Source organism: Gorilla gorilla, chromosome 17 (assembly GCF_029281585.2).
Source record: "Gorilla gorilla gorilla isolate KB3781 chromosome 17, NHGRI_mGorGor1-v2.1_pri, whole genome shotgun sequence".
Taxonomy (NCBI): domain Eukaryota; kingdom Metazoa; phylum Chordata; class Mammalia; order Primates; family Hominidae; genus Gorilla; species Gorilla gorilla.
Window position 1 is genome coordinate 103,906,376 of NC_073241.2, and position 23,094 is coordinate 103,929,469.

Sequence of the window (23,094 nt, forward strand, 5' to 3'; positions counted from 1 at the left end):
CTGAAAATGTGGAGGCAACTTCGGAACTGGGTAACAGACAGAGGTTGGAAGAGTTTGGAGAGCTCAGAAGAAAACAGGAAGATGAGGGAAAGTTTGCAACTTCTTAGAGACTAGTTAATGGTTGTGACCAAACTGCTGATAGTGATGTGTGCAGTGAAGTCCAGGCTGATGTGGTCTCAGATGGAAAAACTGATTGGGAACTGGAGCAAAGCTCACCCATGTTATGCCTTAGCAAAGAGCTTGGCTGCATTGTGTTCATGCCCTAAGGATCTGTGGAATTTGAACTTAAGAGTGATGACTTAGGGTATCTGGCAGAAGAAATTTCTAAGTAGCAAAGTGTTCAAGATGTGACCTGGCTGCTTCTAACAACTTATGTTCAGATGTGGAAGTAAAGAAATGACTTAAAGTTGGAATTTATATTTAACCCTTTTACTGGTTGCCCCAAGAATACTCACCAGTGGCACTTGTGGCTGCAGCATTTACCCTGAGATAACTTTGTCATGAACTATCTTGCTTTTATTATTATTTTCACATCACTCTAGTATGTTGACTTTGGAAACAACAGACATCATTCTGTTTATAGCATTCTGGTTTTAGTTAGTGGTATTTCCATTTACAAAATGTAGTAATTTTCAACTGCTGAAAATGTCAAATCCTAGAAAACATAGCATTCCTACACGTGATGTTAACATTGTTCTTGAACAATTGTGGGTCAAAGATTCATTTAATGAATCTGAAATAGATGTTCTGATGATTCTTATGTTAGTTCTGTTTAGAAAGAACTCCCCAAACAGTTTTTATGTTTTATTTTCACATTGAAAATCAGTCAGATTTGCTTCAGCCTCAAAGAGTGAGTTTATATAAAATTAAATGAGCACTGGCAGTGAGCTGCACTTTTTTTTTTCTAAATGGGAAAAAGATTAAAAGGAAAGCAGAGCATAAAGTTTGGAAAATTTTCAGCCTGGCCATGTGGCAGAGAAAGAAAAATCATTACCAGGAGAGGAATTTGAACAGGTTGCAGAGCAACCACTTGCTAGAGAGACTTGCATGACTAAAAGGTAGCCAAGTGTTAAAAGCCAAAAAAAAATGAGAACAAGGTCTTGATGGCATTTCAGAGACCTTTGAGGAAGCCCCTGTCACCACAGGCCCAGAGGCCTAGGAGGACTAAATGGTTCCATGGGCCAGACCTGGGACAGCACTGCTCTGTACAGCCTCAGAAGACTCCAGTTGTGGCTCAAAGGGCCCCAGATACAGCTCAGGCCACTGCTTCAGAACATGCAAGCTGTAAGCCTTGGCAGCTTCCACATGGTGTTAAGCCTACAGACACACAGAGTGCAAGAGTGAGGGAGGCTTGCCAGCCTCTACCTAGATTTCAGAGAAGGTATGAGAAAGCCTCAGTGCCTAGAAAGAACCTAGGGGTGGAGGGGTGGAGCCCTCACAGAGAGCCTCTACTAGGACAGGTCAAAAGGAAACTATGGGGTTGGAGTCCCCACATAGGGTCCCCACTAATGAAGCTGTGAGAAGGGGGCCATCATTCTCCAGACCCCAGAATGGTAGATCCACTGGCAGCTTGCATCCTAACCTTGGAAAAGCCATAGTGGTGGAGCTTCCCAAGGCCTTGGGAGCCCACCCCTTGCAGCAATGTGCCCTGGATGTGGGACATGGAGTCAAAAGAGATTATTTTGGAGCTTTAAGATTTAATGACACTCTGCTGGGTTTTACACTTGCACGGGGACTGTAGCCCCTTTCTTTTGACTGATTTCTCCCTTTTGGAGTGGGAACATTTACCCAATGCCTCTACCCTGATTGTATCTTGGAAGTAAATAACTTGTTTTAATTTTACAGGCTCATAGGTGAGAGGAACTCATCTCCAGATGAGATTTTGGACTTGGGAGTTTGGAGTTAATGCTGGAATGAGTGAAGACTGGGGGACTATTGGAAAGGCATTACTGTTGTTTTTTTTTTTTTTTTTTTTTGAGACAGTCTTGCTCTGTCACCCAGGCTGGAGTGCAGTGGTGCGATCTCGGCTCACTGCAAGCTCTGCCTCCTGGGTTCATGCCATTCTCTTGCCTCAGCCTCTCAAGTAGCTGGGACTACAGGCACCCGCCACCATGCCCGACTAGTTTTTTTTTTTTTTTTGTAATTTTAGTAGAGACGGGGTTTCACCATGTTAGCCAGGATGGTCTCGATCTCCTGACCTCATGATCCTCCTGCTTCGGCCTCCCAAAGTGCTGGGATTACAGACGTGAGCCACCATGCCCAGCCCATTATTGTATTTTGCAATGTGAGAAAGACATGAGATTTGAGGGGCCAGTGACAGAATGATACAGTTTGGATACGTGTCCCCGCCTAACTCTCATGTCGAAATGTAATCCTCAATGTTGGAGGTGGAGTCTGGCGGGAGGTATTTGGGTGCTGTCCTTGCAATAGTGAGTTTATGCAAGACTGGTTGTTTAAAGTGTGTGGCACCTCCCCGATCCCTCTTGCGCCTGCTCTGACCACATGACCAGCCTGTTCCTGCTTCACCTTCTGCCATGAGTAAAAGTTCCTTGAGACCTCCTCACAAGGTGAGCTGATGCTGGCACCATGCTTCCTGTACAGCCTGCAGAACTGTGAGCCAATTAACCCTATTTTTTTTTAAATAAATTACCCCGCCACAGGCATTTCTTTATAGCAATACAAGAATAGCCTAATACAGGTAACTAGTTCAAGGTCAAGCACAACTGTAACACACACACACACACACACACACACACACAACAATAAAAACAGAGGCATGGAGGAACAGGAGAAAAATGGATAGAGTCTCAGATCCCACTCAGATGGTGAAGGCGGGATTCATGTCCAAAGTCAATGTCCATGAACCTGGACAGCAAATGGACTATAGCAGGCTGCCCTGCTCTGTGGGGAAAAGGGAGGGAGAGGAGGAAATTCATTAAGGGAGGGAGGATGAAGTCGTGCACTTCCCCTTATCAGACCCCTGCTGTCAGGGCCACTCTGTCAGGTCAGGGCATCAGGTCAGTCTTTTATTCGAGACCAGGGCTAAGCTGCTCTCCCCAGGCCAGAGGAGGAGGAGGCTCCTGCTGAATCTGAACTATTCTGCCCTTACAACAATCATTGTTTTCATATTTTTTTCCTGCAGCTTATTTCCTTCTTCCAACTGTCCTTTTTTATTTTTCACTGTAGAGGAACACCAAATAATTTTTTTAATGGAACTTGTCTGAAGGAAAAATAACAGCTCAAATGTTAATGTAGATGGATCGATTGGATCGATTGCAAAAAAAAAAAAAAAAAACAATAGCCACTGTTGTCTCCAAGAGCCTTTATTGAAGCCTTCCTCACACCTGAGCTCCCTCTCTGGCTACTGGAGGGCCAGAGGAGTCTCTCCCACTGGCTTCACCTGCCGCCTCTGGCTCCTGGCTAAGTCCCGCAGAGCTGGGCTGGATCTGGCTTCAGCTTTCTGAGTGCAGGGTAGCCAGGGAGATCATGAGTGGCTCATCAGCACCACCTACTGGACGCAGTTCTTACCTTGACCTTGCTTTTAACCACTGCATAGCTTCCTCTATCTACAGTTCTCATATTCAATAATATATTTGTATTGTCAAATGAGTAGTTATAGCTATGATTGTTTTTATAATGACTGTATTGTGATATAATTCTTATATCTTACAAGTGGCCCATTTAAAGTGTGTAATTTTAATGGCTTTTAGTATATTCAGAATTGTACAACCATTGCCACAATTGGTTTTATAACATTTTCATCACCCCAAATTCATTAGCACTCCCTTCCTATTTTCCCACTGGGTAACCACCAATCTACTTTCTGTCTCTATGAAGTTACCTACTCTAGACTGTTACGTAAATGGAATCACAATACATGGCCGTTGTGTCTGGTTTATTTCACTTAGCACAATGTGTTCAAAGTTTGTCTACACTGTAGCATGTACCAGTACTTCATTCCTTTTTATGTAAGATAAAAACCATTTTGTATAGCCAAATAATATTTCAGTGAAGTATACCACATTTTATTTATCCATTCATTCATTAATGAACATTTGTCTTGTTTCTGCCTTTTGGCTACTATGAATAATGCCGCTATAAACATCCACGTACCAGTTTTTGTGTGAACATATGTTTTCACTTGTCTTGGATATGTATTCAGGAATAGAATTGCTGGGTCATATGGTGACTCTATGTGTAATTGATCAAGGAATTTTCCGACTGTTTTCCACAGTGGCTGTAGGCTTTTGCGTTCCCATCAGCAGTACATGAAGTTTCCAATTTCTCTACATCTTTGTCAAAACTCATTAGTGTCTTGCTTTTTAATTCTAGCCATCCTAGCGGGTAGGAAGTTGTGTCTCATGTAGTTTGATTTGTGTTTTCCTGATGGCTAATCATGCTGAGCCTAAACTTTCCATGTGTTTATTGGCCATTTGCATATTTTCTTTGAGGAAATGTTTATTCAAATCTTTTGCACATTTTTAATTGGGCTTTTATTATTGAACTGTAATTGTCATTTATAGCCTCAACATAAGTCCTTTATCAGATGTATGATTTGCAATCCCTCCCCCCACATTCTGCGTGTTGTCTTTTCATTTTCTTGATGGTGTTCTTTGGTGCACAAATGTTTTTATTTTTGATGAAGTCCAATTTATCGATCTTGTCTTTTGGTGTCATATCTAAGAAACCATCACCTCATCCAAAGGTAGGAAGATTTACAGCTATTTTTTTTTTAAGAGTTGTATGGTTTTAGTACTTTCATTTAGGTCTTTGATCATTTTGGGTTAGTTCTTATATATGGTGTGAGGAAGGGGGTGAAACTTTATCATTTGCTTGTGGATATCCTATTCTCCCAGCACTATTTATTGAATAGACTGTTTTCCCCCATTGAATGATCTCTGCACCCTTGATGAAAATCAGTTGATCATAAATGTGAGGATTTATTTCTGGATTTTCGGTTCTATCCAACTGATATGTATGTGTGTCCTTAAGCCAGTTCACTCTCCAGAATATTTATAACTATTCTTAAACTTCACAATTTCCTCTCGATTATTATCCAGCAAAATTCAGACTCTTATTAGAACGTTTTGATACATTCTCCTACTTCAAAATGAGGAAACTTCCAGAGGTTAAAACTTCTGCCCTGAATGCCTGCCCTTCTCCAAGCTTACCCTTTCTTCCCATCAGTGTTCAGCACCAGTTTCCTCCAAGATGCTGCTGTTGACCATCCCCACCCCATGATGGGACACGGTCTGCATTTCATGGCACATCTTACTGCTTTCCTGACAGCTGGTGAGCTCTCTGTCCTCTCAGAGCCACACATTTTTCTATAGCTCTTTGGTTGGGTCCTCGGCCACTGTGAGGCTCCCAGTCCCTGACGACAGCTGAGGAAATTCAGGCTCAGAGAGGTACCCGAAGGAGTACAGCTGGGATCTGGCAGGGCTGAACTTGGTGCTGGCCCTCCTGACTGTTAGGCCTGTGGTCTCCCCGTGATGCCACCCCGACTGCACTGCTTTATCCACATGCCCTCTTCCAGCATTGACTCTCACTCTGCCACTTTGTTTTGTGAACACAGGTTCTCTGTGGTCACTCAGATTTTATGCCAGCTGAATCCTAACTGAAAAGTTCTTGAAGCCTGAACATCCCTGTAGCATTTCAGTGCTGATCTGACAGAAGGTAGAACAGCCTGGGAGTGGCTTTCCTTTTGGGCATGGGATGGATTGACCCCAGGTACTGAGTGACACTCTGGTTAGGGAGATGCACTCTTTATTGCCGTCTGGGACATTTTCAGTGGGACCAGATGTTTTGTTGGAAGTGAATTCCTAGAAGAGACAGAACACAGCTCCCTGTGCACAAATTCATTTCAGATGCACTGTGCAATATGTTGGGGGGCTCGTCAGCTTGGATGCTCCCCAGCTCACCTTCACTCTATGGGGGCTTGAGGCCAAGGGATGGGCAGGAGCATGGAGGAAGATTCAGCAATGCATTTGGGAACACATGGGAAGTGATGGAGGGGCCCTTCATGGTACCCCAATAAGGGAGGGTCTGGTGGGAGAAGCAGGTGGGCTCCACCATGTAAGACCTGGGAGCCATGGGAATATTTGCTTTACCCCAAGGGCAATGGGACCTCTTGTAAGAGTTAAAACAGGGAATCTTGCGATCTGCCCCACCTTTAAAAAGATCACCCAGGCTGCTTTGTGGAGGGTGGATTAGAGGAAGCCATGAAAATGACAGAATGAAAAGTGAAATATTCAACCAACTGCTTTTCAAATAGCCTTACAGATGCTCCATTGTAAAATAAGCAACATCGGCGGGGCCACACCCATGATGAGCGTCCTCTCAAGGACGCTCTTGAGCACACCTGTCTCTCAAGGTCTCGGGGATGGCACTGAGACTTCACCAGCCTAGTTCCCCTTGTTCTCCCCGCAACCCCTGCTCACCTCCACCTACAGAAAGGTGGGCATTTGAAGAATCATAGATTAAACAAGTAAGAATTTAATAATGTCAAACATCTCAAACATTTAAAACAATAAAAGATGGGATTCCAGAGACAAAAATAACAGAGACAGGCTGGGTTAAACTCTCCCCTCCTTCCTCCTGCTGCAGGAGGGTGGGTTTGGCTTCTAAAGTGGAGCCCAGCTGGTCTCCTGGGGATAGCTGGTGGCTTTCCTAGCCAAGAACCTGACGTAGGGGGTCTGACCAAGGGCTGCAGCCCCCTTGGCCCTTCTCAGCCCTCGCTCCCTCCCTCCTCTTCTCCAGCCCGCCTCTGATGGCTCGGGCTGCGCTGGGGGAGACGTTGGTGACGGCCCCTCCAGATGTGCAGGTGGCCCCTGGGTCTGATGCCGGCAGCTCCCACTCCAGACAGGGCTCTGGGGGGCCTCTGTGAAGGGGTGACCTTGTCCACTTTGCCACAGGACCTTCCTGTCAGGGGTCAAGGAGGAATGCTGGCTCTTAGGCTCCCAAGGACACCCAGGTGGAGTCATCCCAGAGATGGACGGGCTGGGGAGACTGAGAAGGGGTCAGGGAGGGGAATGGAGGGAGGAGACAGGGTTGTGGATGGGTCTCTCAGAGATGGGGTTTCACCATGTTGGCCAGGCTGGTCTTTAACTCCTGACCTCAAGTGATCTGCCCACCTCGACCTCCCAAAGTACTGGGATTACAGGCATGAACCACCACCTCAGACCTTTTTCTTCCTTTCCTGTTAAAGTATTGTGATTTCAGGAGCCAGTGGAAAGAAACCCCACAACACTGGATTATAGGCATTGCTCAGAAATTCTTTTGTCTAATAGAGCAGTTCATCACACATGGAAGATTTTTGCGTGTTTGTTTTTGGTTCTACCTTGCTCTTTTCTCTCTTGTAAAGATCACCCTTCACTCCTGGGCAGCAGAACTGGGCCTCCCCAAGGGGCCAGGAGGAAACACCTTATCCTAGGAATAAACGGAATGATGTTATTTAAAGATGAGCTTGTTAACTTGGTTTTTATCTTATTAAAATTCTTTAGCATTGGAAATAAAGTGTTTGGGGAAGGACGTAGCAAAAAATACATGTTTGGTTCTACCGCCTTGTGTTATTTTATTCCGACTGACCGGAGGCAGCTGTGTGAGGTAACAGACCTTCTTGAGGAATTTGGAAGGTCCGAAGTCCAGCAACTGGCATTGATTTTCATTCGTTCCTCCCGTGTCAAACCCTTCCAGGCTGCGTCCTTGCTGGCTGTGCTGCTGCTGCTGCTGGAGTGCGGCATGTTCTCCTCACCCTCCCCGCCCCCGGCGCTGTTAGAGAAAGTCTTCCAGTACATTGACCTCCATCAGGATGAATTTGTGCAGGTAGGAGAAAGAAACTACACACAGAATGCTTGGATTATATCCTTTGGTATTTGGGTGAGACAATTATTTGCTTGGAGATGTGGATTTTTTTGCCTAATTCCATTTAAAATGCCTATGACTGCTCATTGGGTTAAAAATCTTCAGTATTCATTAGATAGATGGAAGAGATCCCTCCTAGCCATTCCTCCTGTAAAGGGCACTGGGTCTTCATATCCAGCACACTTGGTCCAGGGATGTCCACACGGAGATGACCAGCACCTCCGCTGAGCTCGAGTCTGCCCTGGTCCATCAGGTCGCCCATTCCTAATGCCACCTGACGTTATTGTAAGGCCTGGGCAGAGCTGGGGAGCCAGGGAGCTCTGCAAAGTTCAACAGCAGCGTTGTTTGTTTTGTAGCATGTGTGCAACAGGCACTTTATCTCCTTCATTCATTCATTCATTCAATTTATTTATTTGTTTTGAGACAGAGTCTCGCTCTGTCGCCCAGGCTTGAGTGCAGTGGTGAGACCTCAGCTAACCTCAACTTCCCAGGTTCAGGTGATTCTCCTGCCTCAGCCTCAGCCTCCCAAGTAGCTGGGATTACAGGCACCTGCCAACACACCTGGCTAATTTTTGTATTTTTTCAGTAGAGATGGGATTTCCCCATGTTGGGCAGGCTGATTTTGAACTCCTGACCTCAAGTGATCTGCCTGCCTCGGCCTCCCAAAGTGCTGGGATTGCAGGTGTGAGCCACCATGCCTGGCCCTCTTTTTTTTTGTTGTTATTTTTTGAGACAGGGTCTTGCTCTGTCACCCAGGCTGGAGTGCAGTGGCACAAACACAGCTCACTGCGGCCTCGACCTCCTGGGTTCAAGTGATCCTTCTGCCTCAGCCTCCCAAGTTTATAATCCTCTGTTTTACCCCTAATTCACTATACAGGGTCTGTACATATACAGGTTGGGAGTGGGGGTAAAGTAGAGGGAGGGTGAGGAGGAATGGCAAAAAGAGGGAGGCCTGGGGAGCAGGAGGAGACAGGAGGAGGCATGGGAGAGCAGGAGCTTGCCAGAGCCGGCAGACTCACCAGCTCCTCCCCACCCCCACTCTCCTAGGCTCTCTTGTCCCCTCTGTGGCCATCTGGTCCCATCCCTACACACCCCCATATATGTATCCCCACACACCCCCACACATGTGTACACTGATGTGTTGTTGTCTGTGTTCACCAGACTGGGAGCTCCTTGAGGTCTCCCTGGACTTTGTACCCCAAGCCCCCCACATCATGTCTGGCACAGGACAGGCATTCAGTATACATTTATTGGATCAATCAACCAATTTTGGGAATATGATGCAATTAGGCTAAAGGCACGAGGCTGAATGCCCAGCCTACTGTTCCTAAATCTGACCTTCATGCGATCCTTCTTCTTACTGAAATATTAACTAGGCATCAATGCCTCTTGGATTTTTGAAACCTGAGTGGGGTTTCCAGAATCAGTGTGTGGTGGGGATTTAATCCTGGTTTAGGCCTTTCAGCCAAAACATCTCTTCCTAAGTCCCTCAAACATACCCAAATCCACTGAACTTATGGAGAAGCCAGCAGTCTCTGCTCTGTAAATTCCAGTTTAAAAATGTCAAACACAATATTCCTTAGGGTTAGATAAATGCCTTCATAATAAAAATAAAAGCTCTACAACCAGAATAGAGAGATCAAACTCAAATAAGTCAGGAAGAGAAGTCCAAGATCAGTAAATCTGCATAGTTTTTCATAAAAATGTTGATTGTCTCAGTATGAGCCACTCAGGTTCCAACACAGGCATGTGAGTGGTTCTTATCAGTCACTCATACCAGCCAGTGCTGCTGGAGTGGCTGCCAGGTGCTGGGCACTGTGCTGACTCTTGTGCACACGTTACCTCAGTGGTCCTCCCCATCACCCTGTAGTTAGGGAGCATTACTTTGTTTCTTTTTTTTTTTTTTTTTTTGGGATGGAGTCTTGCTCTGTCGCCCAGACTGGAGTGCAGTGGCATGATCTTGGCTGACTGCAAGCTCCGCCTCCCAGGTTCACGCCATTCTCCTGCCTCAGCCTCCCAAGTAGCTGGGACTACAGGCACCCACCACCACACCTGGCTAATTTTTGTGTTTTTAGTAGAGACGGGGTTTCACCATGTTAGCCAGGATGGTCTGGATCTGCTGACCTCGTGATCTGCCCACCTGTGCCTCCCAAAGTGCTGGAATTACAGGTGTGAGCCACTGCACCCGGCTGGGAGCATTACTTTCTCATGCAGATGAGAAAACTCAGGCTAAGGGAGGTTAAGGAATACACCCAAAGTCACATAGCTATGACAGGCTGAGTTTAAGCCCGAGGTCACAGTGCCTGTGGGATCCTAGGGGCACAGGGAGGGTCAGGCCAGGGAATCTAAATGCAGAGCATGTTAGGAGGGACCTGCAGCCCAGCGGAGGCCCCTGTGGGGTTCAGTCATGGCTTGGAGGCTTCCAGGACCAGGTGTGGGAAGCCAGGAGTCCTGGAGAAAGCTGAGAACCCACCAGCTCCTCAGTTCTTAATAATTAGAAACAGTGGGTGGGGACTTGCCCTTCTTTACAACCCTGGTGAACCCAGTGAGGACCCAGACCATCACCTTTCTCCCAGCCCGTCCTGCCTGACCTTCTATACTAACCAGGCGTCTCTGGCTTCTGGGTTCCTGATTAAATCCCCAGCTCTTCTGTCTGTTACTCTTAAATGTCACAGTGTTCACTGGCACTGTCATAGGTCCTCAGGTCCTCGATCAACAGAAGAGCACCTGGGGACTCGCTGTCTCCTGCCCTCCCCTCGCTCCCCGCGCAGAGCAGATGTGGGACCCCCATGCTAATGGCCTGCTTACTCTTCCTCCTAGATGCTGAAGGAGTGGGTGGCCATTGAGAGCGACTCTGTCCAGCCTGTGCCTCGCTTCAGACAAGAGCTCTTCAGAATGATGGCCATGGCTGCGGACATGCTGCAGCGCCTGGGGGCCCGTGTGGCCTTGGTGGACATGGGTCCTCAGCAGGTGCTGTGCAGTTCCCTCCCACCGAGGGAGGTGCTACTTCTAGACGTCAGTCGTGCCTTCCTGGGGGTGGCAAGGGAGAGGCTCACCCTGATCCTCAACCAAAACCCCCCATAACCCCAATTCCCAATGAAGATGAAACATTCCCCTGGTCTCAAATGAAGCCGTGTTATTGCTTTCCAGTCTTGTCAGGACTCTGGGGAGGGGTTGGCTCTTAGAAGCCAGTGCAGATGACAAGTGAAGGTCGCCTTATCACGGAAAGGACCCCCTTGTACTTTTCACTTCCTGGACACAAAGTTCAAATTTCTCCTTTAAGGAAAAGGAAATTGTCCTTTTCTTTAAATTCATATGCATCTTTCTCAAAGGGGTTGTATCTGGAGCTGCATTTTTTTCATCAGAACCATCTCTTAGAACTCTACTCCATCATGAATGTCTTAAATCTAAGCACCCGCTGCGCTTACTTTAGCACTGAGGAACCTCAGGATCATCCATGTTTTCTAGGATTTGTCCACCTAATTTAAGCCAGTTGTCATCTGCATTCTTCTTTTTTTTTCTTTTTTTTGAGACAGAGTCTTGATCTGTAGCCCAGGCTGGAGTGCAGTGGTGCAATCTCAGCTCACTGCAACCTCCGCCTCCCAGGTCCCAGTTCAAGCAATTCTCCTGCCTCAGCCTCCCGAGTAGCTGGGATTTCAGGTGTGCACCACCACACCCAGCTAATTTTTGTATTTTTATTAGAGACAGGGTTTCACCATGTTGGCCAGGCTGGTCTTCAACTCCTGACCTCGTGATCCACCCGCCTTGGCTTCCCAAAGTGCTGGGATTACAGGCATGAGCCACTGTGCCTGGCCCATCTGCATTCTTGCTGAAGGGCACATTCAGCTAATGATGCTAATTGTCAGTGTGGATCTAAAGAAGCACTTTACTTTCAATTAGGTTTTATATCTTAATTAAAAGTGTCTTGGCTGGGTGTGGCATCTCACACTTGAAATCCTAGCACTTTGGGAGGCTAAGGCGGGCGGATTACTTGAGCCTGAGAGTTTGAGACCAGCCTGGGCAACATGGCAAAACCCATCTCTACTAAAAATACAAAAAGGTAGCCGGACATGGTGGTGCACGTCTGTAGTGTCAGCTACTTATGAGGAGGCTGAGGTGGGAGAATCACTTGAGCCTGGGAGTGTGCCACTGCACTCCAGCCTGGGCGACAGGAGTGAGACCTGTCTCCAAAAGAAAAAAAAAAAGAAGAAAAAAGTGTTTCATGGGACTCATTTTAGAGATGGAGAAACTGATGCTCAGTTTCTCCCAATGTCAAAGAAGACTCCCAATGTCATGTCTTTGAATTTTCTGGAAGAACAACACAGCATTTTTGAAACTGTGATTCCTGATCATTCTGCAGCTGCCCGATGGTCAGACTCTTCCAATTCCTCCCGTCATCCTGGCCGAACTGGGGAGCGATCCCACGAAAGGCACCGTGTGCTTCTACGGCCACTTGGACGTGCAGCCTGCTGACCGGGGCGATGGGTGGCTCACGGACCCCTATGTGCTGACGGAGGTAGACGGTCAGTGAGGCACCCGGGCTACAGTGCGGTGCTGCTGTGCTTGCAAGATTGAAGGGGTGAAGATGAGGCTCTGTCCCTGGGTTTTGGGTCTCTCCCTGTCATTAAGAATGCATAGGCCGGGTGCGGTGGCTCACGCTTGTAATCCCAGCGCTTTGGGAAGCCAAGGTGGGTGGATCACTTGAGGTCAGGAGTTCAAGACCAGCCTGGCCAACATGGCAAAACCCCATCTGTACTAAAAATACAAAAAAATAGCTGGGCATGGTGGTGGGCGCCTGTAATGCCAGCTACTTGGGAGATCAAGGCAGAACTGCTTGAACCTGGGAGGCAGAGTTGCAGTGAGCTGAGATCAAACCATTGCACTACATTCTGCTTGGGTGACGGAGTGAGACTTCATCAAAAAAAAAAAAATGCATAGAGAGGTGGCTCTCAAAGTCTACCGATCGCTTCACTGAGGCTGGTTTTCTTTCATTTGTGAAAAAAACGCTAAACTTTTGTGTCCCTGGATGGAGGTTCTTGAGTTGTGAGGAAAACAGTTGTCTAGGCCACACACTTTCGTTTTGAACAGTATCAAATGTAATTCGCCTTTTATAAAGAAAAAGAAGAAAGGTTAATAGAGATATACACACATCTTTTTTTCATTCTTCCACTAACTGTAAAATCCCAAAATGAGAGGCTATGCCACATGGCACTCTGCAACAAATCCCCGGTGGGTCTCTCCAGTGAACTTGGATAAAATAGCTAATTATTATTAAGGACAATGGGATCTGTCTATTGCAAATTAGCTTATCTTATCCGACTAGCTGATGACTGTACTATTTGTCAGGGAAGAGATCCAAGGATCTCTTATGTACAGTCTTATTTGTACATAAGAAATCATACTTTGCAATTTCATGCAAGATTTGAGCCTGGAATATTATTATAGAAAGCACTGTTAACATCAGTACCCATGAAACAACATTGGTTTTTAACTCACATGGCAGAGGTGTCCACACTTCTCTGAACATTCTTCTCCCCTTTTTAAAGGGAAACTTTATGGACGAGGAGCGACCGACAACAAAGGCCCTGTCTTGGCTTGGATCAATGCTGTGAGCGCCTTCAGAGCCCTGAAGCAAGTAGGTGGCAGCTGTGTTTGGGAGAGAGGAGGAGGAGGATGGTAACGACAACTTTCTTTGAGTTGTTTGCTGTGTTCTGAGCAAACTGCCTTAGGTCACTTACTCGCCCCAACAATCTTTGGAGGTGTGTGCGACAATGGTATCCATTTTGCAGATAAGGACAGTAAGTCTTGGGAAGGTCAGAGAACTTACCCAGAGCAGTGAAGCTGGTGGCAAGGCTGATACTTCGAGGATGGATTCCAGCCTGCACTGTTAACCATGTTAAAAAACAAGACACAGCCAAAGACACAACAAGCCTGTGGCCAAGCTGCTATCTGATGGGACTGGTCTTTTTTTCTTTAATCCTTATTTTATCTTATCTTGTCTTTTTAAGTCTTCTTTTTGTTCTTATCACAAAGTATGATTTGTTAGTAGAGACACACACACATTTTTAAAATGTATCAGCTACTTTGCAAATGATCAAGATAGGAATCTCCATGACATTCTGCAGGAATCCTTGGATCTCTTCCCTGAGAGCACAGTGGTTCTCTTTAGATGTCCAAATAAGGGCTCTGGAGCGGAGGCAGGGGTACATATTTGAGGAGGTGGGTCCCCTCTTTCCGGCCTCCAGAGGACATTGTTGGTGGACCCAGGTTTGCACCTTTAACTCTCTCATGTTTCAACACAAGAATGGTTTTATCTCAAGCCACTCTTCTCCCCTCTCCTAATGAATGTGCTTAGCCACCAGCAAAGGATTGGATCTAGCTGTGTGGCCTTGGGCAAGCAACTTGACCTCTCTGGGCCTCAGAATCTGTTCTGTGAAAATGTGTGCACTCCTCCAGGTCAGCCCTGGGGTCTGGTTCCATCTCCCCTGTCCTGGGAGCCGCCTCAGCCCTGTCCAAGGCTGCAAGGCTCTGAGGGCTGAGGGGCCTCCCTGGCAGCCTGTCCTGCAGAGCAGACCTGGGCTTCTGGGGTATCTTTTCCTGAAGGTTATTTCAGCAGGTGCCAGGGGCTTCCCTCTCAGAAGTTTATTTTTTCCTGAGACATAAGCAGATGGGAGGGGAGTTAAGTACTCCGACTCCACTCCTGAGTCTCACAGAAGACACGCTCAGGAAATCAGCACAGGTCTCAGCGGGGTCCTGCTGACCACGGCAAAGGTGTCTTCTTATCCATGACGCTCGCATCACATACACCCTGAGCATTCGATGTGGCCTTGGTTTCTATCTCTGTCTCCCTCTCTCCTTTCTTTCTCTCTCCCTCTCCTTCTCTTTCTTCCTCTCTCTCTCCTTCTAAGGGATAGCAATATTTATAAGATTGTTCTGATAAAAAAGCCAAAATCTGCTTTGCTTTTTAAATTTCAACTCTGAAAATTACATAATCACAAAGAAAACAGAAGAAATATTCACTGCCCTGGACAAGTCAGTTAATCTCTGAGCCTGACTTTCCTCATCTGTGAAGTAGGAATGATAGTTTCTACCTCACAAGCTTGCAGGGATTCAGTGAAGAAACATCTCCATGGGGGATGGTGCGCGAGGTCCTTCGAGAGCGTCCCTTTCTTCCTCCCTCCCTCCCTTCTTCTCTGCCTGCCTTGCCTACAGAGCTCTTAGGACACATTCCCTCCCTGGGTTATTTTCTAGGAGGCAGAGTGAGCACTAATATCCATATTTCACAGGTAGAGCAGTAAACTGCCAAGGGGAGGCTTGGCAGACCCAGCTGCTAGTGCATGCGGCCTGCACACTGAGTGCTATGGGTTTGTATTTTATTAAACGTGACTTGCCAGAAAATTCTTGGGATTTCCAACTACTCCTCAGCTATTGTCTGCTAGTTCAATGTTCACACAGAACCTTCAGATATTAAGATTTCAGAACTTCAGATGGACTTCCTAAGACACACAGAAACACAAGGGATACCTAGGAACAAATTACTATCCCCCAAAAGCTCTTATCCAGCTGAATGACTGATTTTCTAATTTTCTCATTTTAGTTACCACATAACTTATTATTCTCTCATACATAATCCCGTGCTCGTGTTGCATTTGTTAATCTGTGGTGAGTCAAGCCCACTTATTAGAACTGATTACAGTGTGTGCTGTGTCGTTTATCTGCTTGTAATCACTTTTAGAGTTCTGCACGCATCCTGTGCTCTAGGAGAAGACTTTGACCTCCCCTCTTAATGTGGTTCTCAAAGATATGAAGTTATAAATTATAAAGATATAAAAAGATCAAAACCAAATGGGGGAAGAAGCATGTTGTAAAAATTTTAAAGGAGCTATTTCATGCCCTAATATTAACTAGAAAAAAAACTGAAGTTCCATTTTGCTGCAAGATCAAAGCCTTTGAATAAGTTAAAAGGCAGATTGAAATCATAGCTGAAAAATAACAGATACTTGAAGTAAAAATCATCCCAAGGCTTAACAATCTTTCAAAGGAAAAAGTTCTCCTTTTTCATGCTCAGAATTATGAGGACAGAAAAGAGATTTGTAATTGCCTAACCTTTCTTGAAAAATTCCTTTTGGGGAGAAGGAGAAAAATGCCTCCCTCTGTAGCCACACAGGCAAGCTCTGTAGTATAGAATTTGCTTTTCTGTAGCTGCTCCTTTCCCCAATTCTTGATCATAGCATTAAATTGGCAGGACATGTTGGAGGGCACACACCGGGCATTACCTTGAATTCTCCTTCACAATTGTAGTTACAACTCCATTGCTGTAACAGAACTGTGGGGAATGCAAATTCATACATTGAAGGTAAATAATAATTTCATGTGTTTATGTTATATGCAAACAAATAGTGGATCTTCAAAGGTGAATGGGCAATGTATTAGTCCGTTTTCATGCTGCTGATAAAGGCATACCTGAGACTGGGAAGAAAAAGAGGTTTAATTGGCTTACAGTTCCACATGGCTGGGGAGGCCTCAGAATCATGGCAGGAGGCAAAAGCCACTTCTTAAATGGCAGCAGCAAGAGAAAATGAGGAAAAAGCAAAAGCTGAAAACTCTGATAAACCCATTAGATCTCATGAGACTTATTCACTATCATGAGAATAGCATGGGAAAGACCTGCCTCCATGATTCAATTACCTCCCCATGGGTCCCTCCCACAACATGTAGGAATCCTGGGAGCTACAGTTCAAGTTGAGATTTGGTGGGGATACAGCCAAACCATATCATTCCACCCCTGGCCCCTCCAAATCTCATGTCCTCACATTTCAAAACCAGCCATAATTTCCCAATAGTCCCCCAAAGTCTTAACTCATTTCAGCATTAACCTGAAAGTCCATAGTCCAAAGTCTCAACTGAGGCAAGGCAAGTCCCTTCCACCTATGAGCCTGTAAAATCAAAAGCAAGCTAGTTACTTCCTAGATACAATGTCAGTACAGGTGTTGGGTAAATATAGCTGTTCCGAATGGGAGAAATTGGCCAAAACAAAGGGGTTACAGTGTCCATGCAAGTCTGAAATCCAGGGGTCAAACTTTAAAGCTCCAAAATTATCTCCTTTGAATCCAGGTCTCATGTCCAGGTTACATTGATGCTAGAGGTGGGTTCCCATGGTCTTGGGTGGCTCTGCCCCTGTGGCTTTGCAGGGTACAGCCTCCCTCCTGGCTGCTTTCATGGGCTGGCATTGAGTGTCTGCAGTTTTTCCAGGTGCACGTTTCAAGCTGTCAGTGGATCTACCATTCTGGGGTCTGGAGGACAGTGGCCCTCTTCTCACAGCTCCACTAGGGAGTGCCCCCCTAGGGACTTCATGTGGGGGTTCCAACGCCACATTTCCCTTCCACACTGCCCTAGCAGAGGCTCTCCATGAGGGCCCCACCTCTGCAGCAAACTTTTGCCTGGGCATCCAAGCATTTCCATACATTTTCTGAAATCTAGTTAGAGGTTCCCACACCTCAATTCTTGACTTCTGTGCACCCGCAGGCTCAACACCACATGGAAGCTGCCAGGGCTTGGGGTTTCCACCCTCTGAAGCCACAGCCCGAGCTGTACATTGGCCCCTTTTAGCTACAGCTGGGGAAGCTGGCACACAGGGCACCAAGTCTCTAGGCTGTACACAATACAGGGACCCTGGGCCTGGCCCATGAAACCATTTTCTCCTCCTGGGCCTCCAGGCCTGTGATGGGTGGGGCTGCCGTGAAGGTCTCTGACATGACCTGGAGACATTTTCCCAATGGTCTTGGGGATTAACATTAGGCTCCTTACTACTTATCCAAATTTCTGCAGCTGGCTTGAATTTCTCCCCAGAAAATGGGTTTTTCTTTTCTATCACATAGTCAGGCTGCAAATTTTCTGAACTTTTAAGGTCTGTTTCCCTTTAAAAACTGAATCCCTTTAACAGTACCCAAGTCACCTCTTGAATGCTTTGTTGCTTTGAAATTTCTTTTACCAGATACCCTAAATCATCTCTCTCAAGTTCAAAGTTCCATAAATCTCTGGGGCAGGGGCAAAATGCCATGAGTCTCTTTGCTAAAACAAAACAAGAGTCACCTTTTCTCCAGTTCCAAAAAAGTTCCACATCTCTACCTGAGGCCACCTCAGCCTGGATTTTATTGTCCGTATTGCTATCAGCATTTTGGGCAAAGCCATTCAATAAGTCTCTAGGAAGTTCCAAACTTTCCACATTTTTGTGTCTTCTTCTGAGCCCTTCAGACTGTTCCAGTCTCTGCCTGTTACCCAGTTCCAAAGTTGCTTCCAAATTTTTGGGTATCTTTTCAGCAACAACCCACTCTACTGGTACCAATTTACTGTATTAGTCCGTGTTCATGCTGTTGATAAAGACATACCCAAGACTGGGAAGAAAAAGAGGTTTAATTGGACTTACAGTTCCACATGGCTGGGGAGGCCTCAGAATCACGACAGGAGGTGAAAGGCACTTCTTAGGTGGTGGCGGCAAGAGAAAATGAGGAAGAAGCAAACCCCTGATAAACCCATCAGATCTCGTGAGACTTACTCACTATCACGAGAATAGCACAGGAAAGACTGGCCCCCATGATTCAGTTACCTCCCCCGGGGTCCCTCCACAACATGTGGGAATTCTGGGAGATACAATTCAAGTTGAGATTTGGTGGGGACACAGCCAAACCACATCAGGCATCTTGTGCAATTTTTTTCTTCTGTTGTTACTTAGGATCTTCCTGTGAATATCAAATTCATCATTGAGGGGATGGAAGAGGCTGGCTCTGTTGCCCTGGAGGAACTTGTGGAAAAAGAAAAGGACCGATTCTTCTCTGGTGTGGACTACATCGTAATTTCAGATAACCTGTGGATCAGCCAAAGGAAGCCAGCAATCACTTACGGAACCCGGGGGAACAGCTACTTCATGGTGGAGGTATCCACAGAGAGCAGTGCATGGATGGAGGCCTGTGGGGGTTGTGAATGGGAGCGCCAATCCATTCTGGGATCTTGGAGAGGAAGAAAGAAAGCTTTCCTGAGGGCAGAGGCCTTACCTGGGACACAAGGCCTCAGGGGAGGTGGGGTGGGTGCAGAGGTCTTGGGGTTTGGGGAGGTCATGAACCCCCAACACTTGGAGTGGATGTGGCTATGTACCTTGTTCTGGAGAGGGGATTCACAGGGGTTTGTGACTTACAAAGCAAAGCTTGGAAACTCTGGCCATGGGATTTGCAGGCAGGTATGGCAGCCACAGGGAGGTAAGCAGACTGCGCGATCAACGCAGGGGCGACTGTGCTGTGTCCTGCTCCCAGCATGGGCCTGCTGGCCACAGTGGCAGGAGACCCCAGAGCCATGGTCACAGGGAAAGAGAAGGAGCATTGGTGTCGCCCGAGGCCAGCATCTGAATCCTACCTTCTACCATGCCCAGCCTTGTGCAGGTGGTTTCACCTTGAGCCTTGGTTTCCCACCTTGAAAGATGGTACAATAACGCCCCCTCCCAGGATGACTGTGTCATTACATGCAGCCTTTAGTTGAGGTTTGACGCATAATCAGTTTCCTTCCCCTTTTCTCTTTTTCTAGTAATACAGGCAATCTGTGATAGTGCATAAGACATAGAAAGTCCCTCCCAGGTAAATAGCTAATTATTTCATAATTTCAATCTGTTTTCTCATATAACAATGTGTAGGCTGATAATCCATGCTCTATCCAATCCCTAGGCAGTTTTGAGATTCAGATGTCAGCACATACACGGAAACACACATGGCTATGCATTTGAAAAACAGTGAGTGCCTTCTATTTGTCAGATAGGAGGATGCTAAGTCCCAGGGGTATAGGACTGAATAAAATAGTCTCTGCCCTCAGGAAGTTTACTTCTAGTGAGATACAGATACTAAAGAGATGTGGGAGTGACAGAGAAAACACGAAGCAGGGACTGTCCTCTAGAACCCGCTTTCAAGAAACATGGCTGTGAAAAGTGGGAGAGAGCTGGGATGATGGCTAGAGGAAGCCCTTGGGAGGCAATAGACAAAGGGAGCAGTTGGAGACCTGGGAGGGAGGGGGAGAATTTTTGAGAACAAAGGCACTGAAGAGGTGGGAGGGGGCGAGCTCCAGACCCAGGGGAAGAAAGTAACCTCTTCTGTGAGGGCCTTGGGTAGGTAGAGAGCTCCAAGTCCTAGAGCTTCTTCCCTCTTAGCCTCCATTTTTTTCTGTTTAGTAGGAAGTGAGTGTATCTTCAGAGAAGTGATGGCTTGAAGTGGTCACTTTGGGACAGGGGGAAGAGAAGGGATGGGAGGATGAAGAAGGGCCAGGCAGTGGTAAGGTCTGGAGTCATCTGTCCATGCAAATTGCTGGCTTTCTGCAGCATGCTCAGTGGCCAGGGACAGAGAAGCCTGGCCCAGGGGTTGAGGTTACCCCAGAAGGTTGTGGTGGAGAAAGTAAGGAAGAGCTCATCAAGGTGTTGAGCACAGAGGGGCTGAGGTGATCAACGGTGGTATTCAGGTTGAACAGGAGGAAAAACAAAGGCAGGAGGGCAATGTGGGACATCTTGGAAGGGTCAAGGGACTGATGTCTTAATGAAGACCGAGAACAGGTGGTACAGCAACGTTACAAGAGAGGACAAGGGGAGCTGTCATCAGAATGTGAGACAGGCAACTCAAGGTTTCGAAGTGAGACCGTCCACACTCCAGAGTAATTTAGCTAGCATTATTGCCTAGTGAACGGAAAGTCTTAATGCTAAAGTGACCAAACCGAAGATTGCTCTGGTGCCACATTGAAGATGAAGGGGAACAGAGAAAGACCAGCTGGGCAGGAAGGATGGGAGGGAATGAACTGAAGAATCAACTTCAAAAAAGCCCAACCTGTAGAAATTGGTAATTGATTGGATATGGCGTATACAGGAGAAATCATGCTGGTAGGAAGTAATTGCAGAAGAAATTGAGTTTGGGTCTAGATCTCCTGAGTTTTGGAAACTGGAAGCATGCTCAAGTGGAAGGCACAGTAAGCATTCCAGAGTTTTAGGTCTGGTGTTTAAGTAGAAGGTCAGACCTCCAGGGATGAACATTGAAGGGCATGGATGTATTAATAGTATCTCTGCCCTTAAATTATCGTGAGCACCGCATGGTCAGAGATAACCAGGTCCACACATGTTTGTGTCGTTCCACAATGTCAGGCTTTTACTGATGCTATCTCAATAATAAAAGCCATGGGCTCCATGGAGTTCCCAAGGAGGCAATTCTCCTTAGTGCCTCCCATTCATTCAGGAGTCAGAGCGCAGGCACACAGGCTCAAGCTACTCCACAAGGCAGTCAGTATTGTAAAGCATACATTGTGGTGTACCTAGCCAATATGTGAATGTTATAGACTGAACATTCCACAACAAACAAAGTAACATTTACCATCAAGAGAGAAGGAGCTGGGCATAGTGGCTCATGCCTGTAATCTAGCACTTTGCGAGGCTGAGGCGGGTGGATCACCTGAAGTCAGGAGTTCAAGACCAGCCTTCCCAACATGGTGAAACCCTGTCTTTATGAAAAAAATACAAAAAAAAAAAAATAGCTGGGCATGGTGGTGTGCACCTGTAGTCCCAGCTACTTGGGAGGCTGAGGCAGAAGAATTGCTTGAAGCCGGGAGGTGGAGATTGCAGTGAGCTGAGATCGTGTCACTGCACTCCTGCCTGGGTGACAGAGGAAGACTCTGTCTCAAAATAATAATAATAATAATAATAATAATAATAATAATAATAAATAATAATAAAAAAAGAAAAGAAAAGTGATAGGAAAACAGGTTAATGAACCTGTCACTCTCCTGTCCAGGGAGAGTGACATAGACAAAAAGAAATCCTGGCTTGGCCCGGGTGGTCCAGTGGTCTTGTAAGGAAGAGCCTTTTGCAAGAGCCTTTGATCTGGGCAGAGCCTTTGGTGGCAGATGCTGGGCGCTTAGCACAAGTGACAGCATGACAGTGTCTGTTAAGTTTTAAGCTGCTGACATCCTGGTCGTTTTATGACTGCCAAGTCCTCTGATAAGAACTGATAGTGGAAGAATGTGTTTGGCTATGTCCTTATCCAGCTGGAGGCAGTCTTTATTGATCAGGCAAAGTCCCTTAGGAAAAGTAAGATGGAGTCTTTTTCTAAGATGGAGTCACTTATGTCAAGGGTGCCATATACATAGACACTATCCTGTGAGCTCTTGAAGCTCAGGTAGAGGAAGGATGAGCCAAGTATTAAGCTTTAGAGGTGGAGGAAGAAGAGATGTTATTACAGGAGATATCAATAGAATTGTCCTGCAGGTAAGAAAAGAAGAAAGAGAAGAAAGCTTCTCAGAAACCAAGGGAAGAGAATTTTTCCAGAAAGAGGAGTGATCAACAATATGGGATGAAACCAAAAGGAAGACAGCTGTGTAAACGTCAATCATTTGGCCAAGGAGAGCCTGGTGATCTTGGCTAGAATAGAGTTGGTGGAAGAGCTGGGGAATGAGTCAGTTTCAGGGGATTCAAGAGATGGTGGGAATGAAGCAATCGACAGCGGGTAGGAAATCCAGTCCCCATGACTGAGAAACACGGAGAGTGAAGTCAGGTCTGGATGTCGCCTACCTGAGTTCTGAGGGACACACGCAGATAAGTATTTCACCATGTGAAATGCTTACACTAAAGGAACCGAGGCAGGAAGTATATCTCTTACCTTTTATCTACTCTGCAGGTGAAATGCAGAGACCAGGATTTTCACTCAGGAACCTTTGGTGGCATTCTTCATGAACCAATGGCTGATCTGGTTGCTCTTCTCGGTAATGCCTTATTTTGTTTCACTTTTTAAGCATCAGCGATCAACTAAAAGACAGTTCTACTTGATTTTATGTGCCTCTCCTTGCTTTCTGAACCAGCTCTGAACAAGGGTGTAGATGCTTAGATTTTCTTCCCCTTGGCAAACTGTTCCCTCCACTTATAAGTAAGTCTGCCTTATTTCTTTTCATGGACTGAAACTCTTCTTCAGTTCATCCATTTTGTTTTATTGGACATTGTGACACATCCAGCCATACTTAAGGACAAGAGGGCAGAGACTCAAAGGATACAAAAGACTGACAGGCCACCCTGACTCCCTTACTGGTGCTCCTAGAATGCCAGGCCGGGTGGAGGTGTGGTATTCCCAAGCAGCTGAACCACAAGTTCAACTTCGGTAGACCTGGCATGACTTTTTGACTGAAGATAAATCAACAAAGGGATGATCAAAAGGGAAAGGAACTAAG

General features: G+C 46.3%; 1 protein-coding gene across 2 annotated transcripts in view; it reads left to right on the top strand.

Moving 5' to 3' along the window:
• The window catches only part of CNDP1 (carnosine dipeptidase 1), a 53,958-nt gene that overhangs the window by 14,394 nt on the left and 16,470 nt on the right, over positions 1 to 23,094 (top strand). For both annotated transcript variants that reach the window (XM_004059548.5, XM_019013881.4), the window contains exons 2-7: positions 7,696 to 7,824; positions 10,684 to 10,833; positions 12,224 to 12,386; positions 13,410 to 13,498; positions 18,596 to 18,796; positions 22,551 to 22,635. In XM_004059548.5, the coding sequence (XP_004059596.3) occupies positions 7,696 to 7,824; positions 10,684 to 10,833; positions 12,224 to 12,386; positions 13,410 to 13,498; positions 18,596 to 18,796; positions 22,551 to 22,635 (817 nt within the window). The remainder of the gene's footprint in view (positions 1 to 7,695; positions 7,825 to 10,683; positions 10,834 to 12,223; positions 12,387 to 13,409; positions 13,499 to 18,595; positions 18,797 to 22,550; positions 22,636 to 23,094) is intronic.